Here is a 12,909-nt window from a genome sequence, read left to right as displayed (position 1 = left end):
GCCCGCCCACAAGCCAGGCGGCTCGGGCCATTCCCTCACGCGCGGATGCTGCGCGACGGCGTGACGCGGGAAACCGGTGCTGACCCCCCGGGCCTGCAGACACCTGCGTGACGACGCGGGAAACCGGTGCTGACCCCCCGGGCCTGCAGACACCTGCGTGACGGGAACGACGTCAGCTGGAGAGAGATCGGAGACGGCCGTGCCTCGTCCCCAGCGCTCGGGAGGCCGCGCTTACTGAGTGCACCTGACTCCAGCCTGCTTCCCATCGCAGGCGTCGCATGGAAGGCCTTGTTAAATGCCCCCCAGCGCCCCAAGCCACTGCTACCCAACGAGAGTCGTTTCCCAGAGCGTTTCCTTTCGCAACGCTACGAGAGGCTGGTTCCCCCAGCAGCTTATGGCGAGCAGAAAAGAAAGGCTGCACGAAAACAGAACTTCCAACAGAACTGTTTTTATTGTGTAGTGAAAGGCTGCATCTAAAACCAGATGAAGAGGAGTATCAAACAGCGTGTTTTACCTAGGACATACACAGACGCTGCTGAGGCTCGAGCGTGTCGAGGCCTTGCTCGCACAGAAAAGAAGCAGTAACTGAGGCTTCCGTCTGCGTTTTAACTGCCGTTAAGAAAGAAGGTAACTGAAGGGTGCAGCTTCTCGGGAGACTGGCAAACAGAAAAGAACCAGGAGACGCATCTAGTACGTGCCACAGGCTGGCGCGGCACGATGAGAAATCAGCTGGCAGTTTTATCGCTTTCTCCGTTCTCTATTAGTTTCCTTTTCTTTTCATCCGTTTTCCTCTTGAAGATGCTATCTCTGTAGAACTGAAGTTCTTTGATGCTTTCCCTGATGTCATCGAGCGCCCTGAAAGAGAATTAAGGAGGGTTTCAGAACGCCTGCGCGCACCTTCGGCTACATCTGGGTTCTACCGCTTCCGAGCAATTCCAGGCTGTAAGAAATCAAACTCTGCCGCGCACGGATCGCACATCTGGCAGGAAGGAGAACCACCCTCGCTACTCTCGGCCGCGTGGAAAGCAGTAACAGTCCACCAGCGCTGACATGCCAGGGAGTAACGCACAGCTTATTAGTTTATGTCACCGTGGGACAGGGAAGCTCCTGAAAGCCAACAGGTTCCACGGCTTCGACGATTAAAAGCAACTCAATCTGAGACAAGAGCGCGCGGGGCTCCGGAGACGTGCTGCCAGCTCCTGCTTTGGCCACTTCGGCCTGCTCAGACGGCGAGGCCGCAGAGCAGTAATCGTGCCGCGCAGCACACCGACCCGCGCTCTCCATCCTGACCCCTGCGGCGCTCGTCCCTTCTCCTCGTGTCCCGGAGCCGCCTCTCCTGCCCAGCGCGGGCAGGGCAGGGCAGGACAGAGGCTTCGGGGACTCCTCTGGCCGGGGTGGGGACAGCCCTAGCTCCAAGCGCGCAGCAGCACCTACGGGGAGCCCAGCACACAAGGCGTCCTGCGCTTCTTTCTATGTTTCGTCTGCGCAGGTGAAGGAGTAAATGGATGCACACGCTGCGCATACAGTAAATACGGACCTAGCAAAGCCCACGGACCCCACAGGACCCACCATCTCCTCCTTTGGGAAGGACTAGAAAACGCAGCTTTCGAGAAGTAAGTTTCAATATTGCGCAGAGTCTTTTCTTCCAAAACCTCAAGGCAACTGCAACTTTTAGGGATGCCTCAGATGCTGGCAGGAGCGTAACTCACAATTAATCCCTTCCAGAGGAAGGAGAACAAACTCTGACACGTTGGGAACTCGGGAAATAGCCAGGAACAGAACCCTCATCTCCCCAGACATGGAAAAGTCTTCCAATTTCAGTGGCTCCGCGAACAACTCTGCCCAAAACAAGGACAGAAAAAGCCCACTGTGGAGCTACTGTTTTCACGTGATTTCTCACTCCGACGTCTAAGAAGTGACAGATGTATCGACGCTGCCAAACCAGCATCCGGGCTTGAACAGTAAACAGCGCGAATCGGGACAGATAAGCAAACTTCTGAGGCTCGGCAGTTTAACGGTCCCTTTCCCGACACTAACCAGGCTTCAGACGGGGAACACAAGCGTACGACAGGCAGTGGAAGCACGCCGCCGCCGCCCGCCGCAGAAGCAGCACACCAGGAACTGAAAGGAAGCTCCGTATTCTGCTCGTGAGGAGCGTGGCTCCGGCGTGACAACCGTGCTCTCTTACAGACAAAAGCAGAAGTCTCACCTGTGAGAAGCCGCCTTCTTTGGTGCAAACTCGTATTCCTCTGGATACCAGCGCCTGTAGGTGGAAAAAAGCACTACTTAAAAAAGGAAAGTGGGATACCAAAACTCATCCAGGGGCTGCTGCAGGTTTGTCACAACTGGCGAAAGAATTTCGGTTTCACTGGCAGCCAGAGAAGCCACAACCCTGCGAGTCCCCGTGCTGCAGCCTCCAGAGCAGCCGCTCGGGGAGCACGTCACGGCTGCTCCTGCGCGTCCCGAACAGAGCAGAGCAAAGCAGGAGGTGCTGCAGGCAGCCCTCTCCCAGCAGCCCTTCACCTCGCCTTGGAAGAGCTCGCGTCAGCGCCACTGAACAGCCTTCCCTCGGTTATCTGTCTTTCATACGACTGCTTAATTTGGGGAACGTTTACCTGCAAAGTTCTTTGACAGTGCTCACATCAATGATCCTGTAATGAAGATGCCTCATGAACTGAGGCATGTATTTGTCAAGGAATTTCTTATCTGCGTGAACAGAGTTACCTACAAAGACACAAAACGAGACGTTTCTTCAAAGACATTACAAAGCCACCACGAACGACATCTAGACGAGAAGCAGGCTAAGCGAGCCGGGGAAAGATCATAGGGTATGAAAAGCTATTCGCAAGCAGCTCGTTTATCCCCTTTTCTAGGAAATATGATTGTAAAGGTTTGTCAGATTTCCGTTGCGGGATCACACACGGTTTACATCCATAATCCCGCTATTACTTCTTCAGTTACAACTCCTGCAGTTTCCGTCACACAGATAAATATCAAAGTATTACGCAAGAATCGGGTTTTCCGCCACGTGAAGACGGGCATCGGTATTAACTTCTCCTCGCACCAGTCCCAAGACGGCCTGTGAAGGTCCTCACACAGCGAGGAAAAGACGCCGTGGGGTTTGCTGCTGCTCTTACGGTCGCAGGGTGCTGTCAGCAGTTAGGTCGCCCGCCCCAATTACAACCGTACAGGGAAGCAGTAATGCAAAAAAGAACTGCAGTTTCCTGCAGAAATGACGAGCAGTATTTGCCCTAGGGAAGCTGCAGAATGCACGACGCCGTTACTGAGCCTCTCCTTACTCAACAGGTTTGATTTGCGTGCCAGAGCTCAGCAGAGCACGCTACAGCATCCCCGCCACGTGCAGCAGCGGGCCTTTCGGCATCCAGCTGGGAGCTGCGGGAGGCATGACATCGTTGTTATTAAGAAAGAACGTACTTTACCTGCGAGAGGACAGAGACCCGGTGGTGTCTGTTGTCGTACAAAGGACAGAAACTCATACTCTGCTTGCTGCAACGAAATTTTACTCTCCTTCACAGCCTTAGTAAGGCCAGACTGCAAAAAAGAGCCATCCGTCATAAATCAGAAATACACTGCCAAAGACGACGCTTCCAGCAATGCTCCAGAGCGGAAGGACCACCCTCTGAGTACTGTCTGCTCCCCGGCGCGCCCAGAAGTGCCGACCGAGCTCTGTGGTTCGGTATTCTGGGACGTCCCCTTGCCTTTATTCCCCGCGGCTGCCTCCCCGAGCAGGCCTGACCGACGTGCAGGGCGCCGCTCGGGAAGTACAAATCCACCCAAGTGAAGGCGACCGAAGCGTACCCCTAACAGCACCGATGTTCCTCGGATTTGGTTTTTTGGGTTGTTTTTTTTTTTTCTTTCCCGGTTGCTGTGCTTTCCAGGGGTTCTTCTCAATTACCGAGGCATTGCGCAAGCCTCGTTCGTACACCTGTACCTACGTGATCCAGGAGAGCGTGACATGTCTCTCTGTTGAAGGAGCGGCACTCGCCTCTCCAGCACAGAGCAGGAGGTATAAATAAACAGAAATAATCAGGATCCCGGCTTAAGTGTTTATCAAGATTCCTATAAATCAGAAAAGTTCCTTCCTTCTTTTTTTTCAACAGTTAAATGTCAAATCTGCTCCGAGTGTTCTCAGTGATGTATTTCCATCTGGCTACGCTATATATTTCCACGACTGTGCTGCAAAAAACCTACTTGACAGATCCAAGTGGTGGTTAAAAAATTCATTATGTGGCTGCATTTTCATCTGTATTCTAATTGCTTCTCTTTTCTTAGTCAATTAAAAATAAGTAGCTCCTCAGGAGCAGCGATAACGAATGCTACCATCTTCAATTCACTCGTGAGCCGAAGCCGAGTTTGAGTCCTCAACTGGAGAAGGGGAAAAGCACCCATCACAGTAAATTAATATTCATTTTCCAAACTCTCGCTAATCCTTCCCGGGGAGCGTGAGATGCCGAAGCGGGGAGGAGGGGAGGGGTTATGGGTGTCTTAAAACTTCACCCTTAACTGAAAACTAACTTGAATTTCAATTCGTAATCGGGGATTGGAAAATCCATTCGCTTTCACGCTACTGGCAAGGAGGAAGCTTTCTTTGGTGGCTGAAAGAACTGAAAATAATCTCTTGCTGCAAAAGTTAAGCCTTCAGCAAAAAGAAATACACTAGGCTTACAGTGCTGAGGGGACAGGCAAAAATGACAATGCAACATTTACGGTAAATCGGTCTGTTTAGTTCTCCAAATACCTGAATTTGCAGTGATTAATTTGCATTTCGTCGGCTCTGGATTACTCTACACTGATCTCGCTCCTACTCCTAGCTGGGACTTCAAGCCACAACTCCCCCTTCTCCATCAGAACTATTCTTTGAATTATTTTATGCAAGGCAGAACAGGCTTCACCGGGAGGAGCTGCCAGAGGAGTCCCTCCAACCCGGCTGTAGAGGCAGGCCACGGCCGACAGCTCCGCGAGCAGACCGGGGGAGCCGGACCCGACTTCCTAACCTCAGACCCGACTTCCCAACCTCACTCCTTTCGGAGATGGGGACCAGCGGCACGTATCGGAGCGGCGGATGCCGTTCCCAGGCCCAGCGCCGCTGTCTCACCCTGCCTGCAGCTCTCCTGGGGGCTGCTGCTCCAGCCATCTCAGAGCACCGCTCACCAGCTGTCGGCCTGCACTGATGCTTCTGCCTCTCGAGGTAGAAAGCAGTTTCCAGCACTATTCAAAGTTACGAAAAGCCAGGCTACAAAGTGCAGGCCCCTTCGGGGCCATCCTGCCGCTGGGATACGGGGTGGAGACTACAGATACACGAGTGCAATCCGCAGCTGTGCCACGGATGACCTGCGAGACCCTGGGCAAAACGTTACGCATCAGCTCCTCCGTACAAAATAGGGATGATACTTACTTCTTTATCTCCTCTGCTTGCCTGCAAACTGCTCAGCGTGGGAGTTGTCCCTTTTTAGGTGACTGTACTGCAACTAATAATTCTGACTTACGCGTCACTCTCATCATTGCAAAGAGAGAGAAAGCGCAGCATGACTGCTCTAGAAGGGTTACCTTCCCGTGATGCTCCTTGCACCACTCGGACATGCTCTCCAGCAGCTCGTCGGGCTGGTTAATAATCAGGTTCGGGCCCTGCCGGGAAAAGACAAACACGAAGGCAATCAGAAAAAGTTCCGTGCGGTTGCTCCCACGGGCCTGGCCTTGAGACGCAGCGCGGCCGTGGCAGCGACCCAGCGCAGAGGCGGCTGTTCGCAGGGCGCGAAGCGGACAATCCGCCGGGCAAGGTAAGGTGCGCGTCCGCAGGGGGCCGGGGCCGGCGCAGCAGGAGCCAACGTGGCCAGAGCAGCGGCCGCCGGCGCAGGCAGGCCGGGGCCCCGGCAGGCATCGCCCCTGGGCGCAGAACCCCCCCGCCGGAGGGGCCGGGGGAGCCCGGGGACGGGGCCCGGCGGGGGCTCCTCACCTCGGCCAGGACGTTGAGGTCGGAGTCGGTGATGAGGCAGGCCATCTCCAGGATCTGGTCCTTCTCCACGTCCAGGCCCGTCATCTGCCACACAGGGAGCGGCGCCGTCAGCGCGGCCCCGGGCCGCCCCCCGCTCCCTCCCCTCCCCCCCCGGCCCCCGGCCCGCGCCCCGCACCTCCAGGTCCACCCAGACCATCCGCTGGCCCATGCCGCCGCCGGCCATGCCCGCCGCCCGCCGCCGGCCCCGCCACAGCCGCCCGCCGCAGCTCCGCAGGCGACCCAGGCCAGCGCGGCTGCCGCCCAGCATCGCCGCCAGGCCGCAAAGCGCGGCCGCCGCACTACAACTCCCGGCAGCCCCCGCGGCGCCGGCCCCAGGGCGGGCGCGGGCGGCGGGCGCAGGGGCTGATGGGAGTTGTAGTCCCGAGGGGATGCGTGGAAGGATGGGAGGGCCTCGGGAAGCGGCTCCGCGGCCCCTCCCCGCCCCCGGCGACACCGGGGAGACCCGGGGGTGCCCCGGCCCCGTTACGCGGAGCCGGTGGGTGGAATGAGAACGGTTCACCCGCGGGTTTTTTTTTCCAGGGAGACGTTTAATGCTCTTCCCGAGAGAAGGAACGTTCCAACGTCCTGTATCAAAAACGCCGTGCAAGACGTTTCGGGTGCCACAAAGCACCGTCCCGCCCGGGCGCCGCTTCGGGGGGACACGGAGACGGCCCCGGCACCCGCTACAAAAATACAAACGCGCGCTGCTCTACAATACAAACGGCAGCCGCCTCTCCGCAACTGCGACACGTTTTCTTTTCCCCCCGCGCAAAGCCCTAAAGTGCAGAGTCAACACGTCTAAAATGAAGACACTAGTTTTGGAGGATTACGCTAGTTTTACAAACAAACATTAAAAGGTAACCGCGAGGGGTTGAGGGTTTGGGGGGTTTTTTTTATACGTAGACTCCGTGAGAAACAGATCGAACTCTCTTTGCCATCAAGTTCTTTCAAGCCCAGTGCAGGGGGGTTAATTAATGCCGCGACGGGTGCCACTTGGCCTCTCTGTAGCCCTCCCTCCGGTAGTCGTAGTCATGGCTCCAACCGTCCCGGTGCCTGTCTACGTAGGCGGGTTCCTCTCTGCCCGCCCGGTAGTGGTGCTCGCCATCGTGGCCCCGCTCCTCGTAGCCGTATTCCTCCCTCTTGCCACGGCCGTAGTCGGGTCCCCGCTCCCCGAAGCGCTGCTCGCGGCCGAAGTGCCTGCCCTCGGGGTGGTAGGGGTGGGTGCTCAGCCGGCCCTTGCGCGGCGGCTCCGGTCGCCGCGGCATTTGTGGGGCCGGGTGGAAGGCGTGAGGAGCTGGTGGGTAGCCGGGCAGGGGGAAGGCGGGCTGCTCATACTTCCCCCCGAACGGGGGCGGCTGCCACGCGGCGCTTTTCATCTGCAAAGAGAAGAGGAAAAGGGTCGGGGGGTTCAGTGCAATCCCTTCCCGGCAAGGTGCTGGATCCCATCTGGGGCACAGAGAAATGCTAACTCCCGTGCTGGCCCCAAATCGCACGCTAATCACTCTAATCCTAATACACAGGAAAATGAAAGTTTTTGGTTTGGAAATGAGACTAAACACGAACTCACAGAATAGCTGTTACCCCTTGCTTCGTCTAGAGCTGAACTCTTAAAGCTCAGGGCCCTCCCTGACTGACCACCCGAGTACCAACAGCCGTAAATCTTCTGGAACTGGCATTTCAGCACTCCAGAAGTACATTTCCACAGCTTCTCACGATTGTTACAGGACACGGGGACTCAAAATTAGAGACAACTCTGTCGCGCGTTGTCTGTCAGCCCCGGGCGAGCACAGGGTCAGGCGCTCCCCCCAGAAGCGAGAAGCGTACCACCGCTTGTCTCTGAAGGTTATCAGCAGAGGGCAGAGACCGCTGTGCCGACGAGAATCCCGCTGCTCCCATACCATCAGGACTCCTGTCGTATCTGTAGAAAAAAAAACATTAGGAATTTTAGCCTTAAAAACAAGACCCTTGCAGTCCAAGGGGCACTGGAATCCTAATTGCGTTACGCCCATTAGAAACAAAATAAGCGTCCAAGCGTCAGGCTGAGCTCACCACTGTGGTCAGAAACTGCTGCGGAGGTGCCTGTGCAGTGCGTGTGGCAGCGCTCTCCCACCACCTTACCCCACCGGACCTTCTCCGTGCTCGTATGAAAACACAACGCCGTTCTTTCTGCACTAGAACGTCAGGCACCGAGCACGCAGGGCGCCAGGAATGCAAGTACTTACTCCATGGGGGAGAAAGCGCAAACTGCGCTTGGGAAGAGAGCCAGGGAAGCGGCGACCCCTGGGAGCGCCGTTTTCTGCTTTGCCCTGCGCGTGGGTACCCACAGCACGTGCTGACGGGACTCGTACCTGCTGCAGTTGGATGCGGGGTGCGGCGCGCCGGAGGGGCTAGTGCTGGCGGCTCCGTGCGGGGAACAGGACGGGTTGCCATCCTGAGAGGCATGACTGCTCCCTGAGGAGAAACAAACGTTTCACGAGACAGACACACGGGAGTTAGAGGAACGTGGGTATGGAGCGAACTTGCCAGGTGCTGGCAGTTGCCAGACGCTCAGTTAGCTCCCGAGTTCTGTCAGTGACCTGCCAAAGCACGCGATCCAGTCTCCAAAACAAGACTCTGCAACTGTATTAATACACGCAGGGACAGATGCAATCAGGGAGCGATATTCTGGCCAACGCGCCTTGTTTAACTGACACCAGGTGCAACTTCCACTGCTTGCGTGATAATTTACATCAGCTTTCAAGGGTATAGAACGAATAATAAATAAAAAACAAAACGGCAGAAGGCTCAGCTCCGTGATTACACTTGGCAATGACTGCCGGGAAGGTCCCCTGCCGAACCAGAGGGACGAAAGCAGAGGCCTGCTTGGCCCCACCGTTCCACGGGCTCATCGGCCGTCAGGCGAGTGACAGCGTGGTGAGAAGGATGTGCAATTTACCCCACTAAATATAAATCTGCCAGACTCGGGGGGGGGGGGGAACTGACGGCAGTTTTGCGTTCTCTCTGGTGGTTCAGTGTTTGTTTTTGCGGGCACCTGATCGGAACTGGATCTTGATGGGCCGCCCGTAGAGCTTGATCCCGTTCAGCAGGCTCAGCCCGTAGGGCACGGACTCCTCGTGCTTGAAGTTCACGAACGCGAACTGCTTGGGCCGCCCGTCTCTGTCCTTCGGGATTTTAACCTTAATCACCGGGCCTGCCTGCCGAGACGGAAACAAAACCCCTTAAACGCCAGCGGGGCGACGGCGGCGCGGCCCCTCGGAAGTTTGTCCGACGGCGGCCGCCGTACCCCGGCCCGGGCCCGCCCCGCCATGGCGGCCGCGGCCTGCCCCGGGATAAAGGGCGGGCGGGCAGGGGGCGGCTGCCGGGCGGTACCTGGTGGAACAGCTCGAAGATGAGCTCCTCGGTGACCTTGGGGTCCAGGTTCCCCACGAACAGGGTCCGGTCCGCCTCGGCCGCCGCCGCCCCCATGGCCGCCGCCGGGCAGCCCGCGCGCCCCGTTGCGCAGGCGCCGCCGGCGTGACGTCGCTGCGTCGGCGTGCGCGCCCCGCCCCTTCCGGTGGGCGGGACAGGGGAGGAGGCTGCGGCCGCGGCCATGGCGGCGGCGGGGGAGCTGCGGCCTCAGGGCCCGGGGCGGCGGGGCCAAGCGAGGAGGCGGGCAGCGGCGGGCTCGGAGGGACCGGGGCCTGCGAGGGGACGGGGGCCGGCCTCCCGCCACCCCGCGCCTTCCCGGGCCTCCCTATCGCCGGTGGGTTCAGGCCAGTGTCGCCGACAGGCTGCGTCCAGGTCGCGACACAGCCGGGTGCGTGAGGGGTTTTCTCAGTTCCCCTGTTATTTCCACGCTATTGCGAGCGTCCCTCAAATAAAGCGAGTGGCTCTGATCAAACGCTGCCCGGTAAAAGTGTCCTCCTGATTAAAAAAAACCCTGATTTAATTGTTTACTGGTAGGAAAGCCCGGAAAGAATCCTGGGGGGGTGTGGTGGGAAGCTGCGTCCGGGCTCTCTGCCGGCTCCTAACCCTTTTCCTCTCTTGGAGCTGCTGCCGGAGGAGCCCGGGGGCTGGAGCCCAGCCCGGTGGGAGTGCGGCCCCCAGCACACAGCGTAAAAGTGGGGTTTTGTCATAAAATAACGGAGGGGGAAGGAGCGGAGGTGAAGGCGGTGGCTGGTGCGTTTCCTGCCATTGTTTGGTTTTATTGCTCCGGGAGGGCTGCTGGGTGCTCCCCGTCACGCTCTAATGCAAAGGGGACCCTTTGGGGTTCTTTTTTGTGCCGAGCACTGGGCAGTGGTCCCCCAGTTATTTGCTTTTCCAACTATTTTGCAAAATCGCTCCCCTGCCCCTGTCCTCGGCGGGGGACGGTTCCTCCCGGCAACTGTAATCCCCTGGATATTTCAAAAGGCGCCGGATGTAAAACAAGGATATTTTCCATCTGGAAAACTTTTGAAAGGGGAAGTTGAGCCTTCATTTTTCATTAGATTCCAACGCGTTATGGCAGATCCTGTTTTCTTGTTAATTAGGCGCTGTTCATTTTCTTAACTTCATTACTTACTACCGCACCTAGAATTTATATTCATTTGGCTTAATCGTGTTCGCCTGGTTACATTCTAAACAGTTACTCACTCAGAAAGGAAATTATTACCTCGCTCTGCCAGGACTTCCACTTTGCCTTAATTTCCCTGGAGCCTCATTTACTTTCCTCTGCTTTTTTTCCTTTCTGGGTCCCCGTGGGCTCGGCTGGGAGCGTCTGCGGCGTTTGTACCATCCACCGCCGGCTCGCTCCCCGTGTGCCACACATGCTGAGCCGGGCACGGCCGCGTTCGGAGACCCGCAGAAGGCGCTGACGGGCTCCGGCGTTGCCTGTCGCAGCGTCGCACAGCCCCACCTGGAAAAAAGGTGCAACGAGAGGAGGGGGAACTATTTCGTGTTCCTCATAGGTATGCTCTGGCAGTTCTGTTGTGGGTTTTTCCCTTTTTCCGTTGCTTTGCCCTTTTTGCTCTTCAAAGAAGCAAACTGGAAAACTGAAAAGTTTTTTGCTATGGGGGGCAAAACGCATTCTTTACCTGCCTATTTCCACTCTTAATATGCAGGCACTCTGAAATACTGAAGAAACTTCAACCAATTCTGCTCCAGAGGCAAAACGAGCAACTCACTCTCCTCGGGTCGTTGCTTGTGCTCGTGCCTCACGCCTTTTCCTTGGCCCTGGGTTACTCTCTCGCCTTCTGGGCTACTCCCCTGCAGCCGTGGGTCCCCACGTCCCCCAGCTGGAGGCTGTGGCTCAGCTCCCCGTGCGGCACAGGCGCCTGGCGGCGCTCGGCCCTCTCACCCAGCGCATCCCTGTCCCCAGCGCCGGTCGCAGGTGTTAGCCGTGCTCTCCCTCTGGCCTGACCGCGCTCCCGCTCCTCCAGCTCCTCAGCTGCCTCCGTCGGCAGCGGGCACCGGCACCATGGTGATGTGGCTGATCCATTGAAAGCGGGTGCTTGAATATTCCCGGCAGCCAGAAAGCCGGTGCGCGTGATGACACCCGGTGATGGAGAGAGCAGTCCGACAGCGCCGTGGGAAATGACAGTCTTTTCTCTCCGTCCCATCGGCTGCGTCCTGCCGTTCCCACAGCCCGCACAGGCGAGGGGAGCGCCGAGTCTGTCTCCTCCCGGCACGAGTCCGACCTGCGCCCACCTTGCTGCCTTGGGTGCCGCCGCGATTCCTGTCGGCGAGCGGCAGGTGGAATGCCACCAGCCTCCGTGCTGGGAAAGGCTGTCAGTGACTCCTGGCAGGTTGCAACAGAAGGGTAATTGTAGCTACAAACTTCTCCGTGAAGGGAATCATTGTGCTTTTTAAACAGACCATAAAAATCCCCAGCGATGCCGATGTTCGAACAGTTAAACAGCGATTAAAGACGCCGGCGCTACAAGACCTGGGCATGTTATTTCGGGAGAACATGTCAGCAGCTGCTGAATCCCTGCCGTTACTGCGCCGCGCTGGCAGGCTGCGGGTTGTTACGGCAGCGGCGGTGGCATTATATTCAGTATTAACTAGCGAGCGGCGCGGGTCCTGCGCTGCCGCCGAGCGTCCGCTGGTTTTCAGCTCCGTTTCTTGGAGCGGGGCAACAAGGCTGTTCCCGGCGGTGCCGAAAACCGGTGCCGTTTACACAGGGTGTCCCAGGGGCTCCGGGGACAGTCGTGCCCAGCAGAGCTGGAGCTGGCGGTGTCACCGTCTTGCTGAGGTGGCAGCTCCAGCGTACACCTCTGGGGTCACGTACAATTGCATCTAGTAACCCAGCGAGCCTGCGCTGGTGCCAAGGTTACCCCACAGCCCTAAGGACTTCACTGGGGGGAGTTTAATCAGATTTTTGCCAAGAGACTAAAAGGGGACGGGACGGGGAGGAGGCCGAGCCCCTCTGGTCCCTGCCTGGGCTTGCTGCCTGCTGCGAAGCGTGTCCGGTACTCGGGGACCAAGATTCATTTCAGTTTTTTGAGTCCTTTTCTGGGCTGTGTTGCTGCCTTACTGTGTGGCAGAAGGAATAAGGCTCGTGACGGGACTCTATCTGTGTGTACCTGGTGAGAAAATTTCCCATTTCCCTTTTTCTTTTCGCTCTTGAACCAAAACTACCCCAAAAGAAAATCTGCGCGAGCGAGGGCAGGAGGAGCGCCAGCAACAAACCCCACACACTCACTGTAAAAAATTGCCGAGAACTGATGCGTGTTGGGTGGGTGAGTATTAATTATCAGTAAAAATGCCTAGGCTGGATGATCTCTGGAATGAGTCCCTGCTATGTCGCAGGTCCGGCTGCCTGTAATCGAGGGAGAACAACGGAGGACGGGCAGCATGCTGCGAGCCGGAGGCGGTTGCTCTGGGGAGAGCATCCTTTCCACCTGCCCACCCTTTTCCCCGGTGCCGCGGCGGTGCCG

The 12,909-nt window shown here is 57.4% G+C and overlaps 2 protein-coding genes across 2 annotated transcripts; both read right to left on the bottom strand.

The window, feature by feature from the left end:
- Positions 1–432: 432 nt before the first annotated feature.
- Positions 433–6,312, bottom strand: REXO2 (RNA exonuclease 2). Its single transcript, XM_063355281.1, has 7 exons — positions 6,150–6,312; positions 5,975–6,058; positions 5,569–5,646; positions 3,441–3,552; positions 2,616–2,724; positions 2,210–2,263; positions 433–855 (listed from the first exon to the last, which is right to left on the bottom strand). The coding sequence occupies exons 1-7, from the start codon at positions 6,279–6,281 to the stop codon at positions 726–728; spliced, it is 699 nt and encodes a 232-aa protein (XP_063211351.1). The 5' UTR covers positions 6,282–6,312; the 3' UTR covers positions 433–725.
- Positions 6,313–6,889: 577 nt separating this feature from the next.
- RBM7 (RNA binding motif protein 7) lies at positions 6,890–9,540 on the bottom strand. The gene is made up of 5 exons (XM_063355280.1): positions 9,383–9,540; positions 9,045–9,207; positions 8,362–8,464; positions 7,838–7,931; positions 6,890–7,389 (listed from the first exon to the last, which is right to left on the bottom strand). Exons 1-5 carry the CDS (start codon positions 9,476–9,478, stop codon positions 6,985–6,987), a joined length of 861 nt encoding a protein of 286 aa, XP_063211350.1. The 5' UTR covers positions 9,479–9,540; the 3' UTR covers positions 6,890–6,984.
- Between the last annotated feature and the right edge of the window lie 3,369 nt (positions 9,541–12,909).

Source organism: Chroicocephalus ridibundus, chromosome 18 (assembly GCF_963924245.1).
Source record: "Chroicocephalus ridibundus chromosome 18, bChrRid1.1, whole genome shotgun sequence".
NCBI classification, from domain to species: domain Eukaryota; kingdom Metazoa; phylum Chordata; class Aves; order Charadriiformes; family Laridae; genus Chroicocephalus; species Chroicocephalus ridibundus.
This window is presented reverse-complemented; position numbering and strand designations above follow the sequence as displayed.

Excerpts from the sequence above, each read along its gene's own strand:
- REXO2 (XM_063355281.1), bottom strand. The coding sequence starts at position 6,281 with ATGCTGGGCGGCAGCCGCGCTGGCCTGGGTCGCCTGCGGAGCTGCGGC. Across the intron at positions 3,553-5,568 it reads GCAAGGAGCATCACGGGAAG|TCTGGCCTTACTAAGGCTGT; the intron begins GTAACCCTTCTA and ends TCTTTTTTGCAG. Across the intron at positions 856-2,209 it reads AAGAAGGCGGCTTCTCACAG|GGCGCTCGATGACATCAGGG; the intron begins GTGAGACTTCTG and ends ATTCTCTTTCAG.
- RBM7 (XM_063355280.1), bottom strand. The coding sequence starts at position 9,478 with ATGGGGGCGGCGGCGGCCGAGGCGGACCGGACCCTGTTCGTGGGGAAC. Across the intron at positions 9,208-9,382 it reads TCTTCGAGCTGTTCCACCAG|GCAGGCCCGGTGATTAAGGT; the intron begins GTACCGCCCGGC and ends CCGTCTCGGCAG. Across the intron at positions 7,932-8,361 it reads CCCGCATCCAACTGCAGCAG|ATACGACAGGAGTCCTGATG; the intron begins GTACGAGTCCCG and ends TTTTTTCTACAG.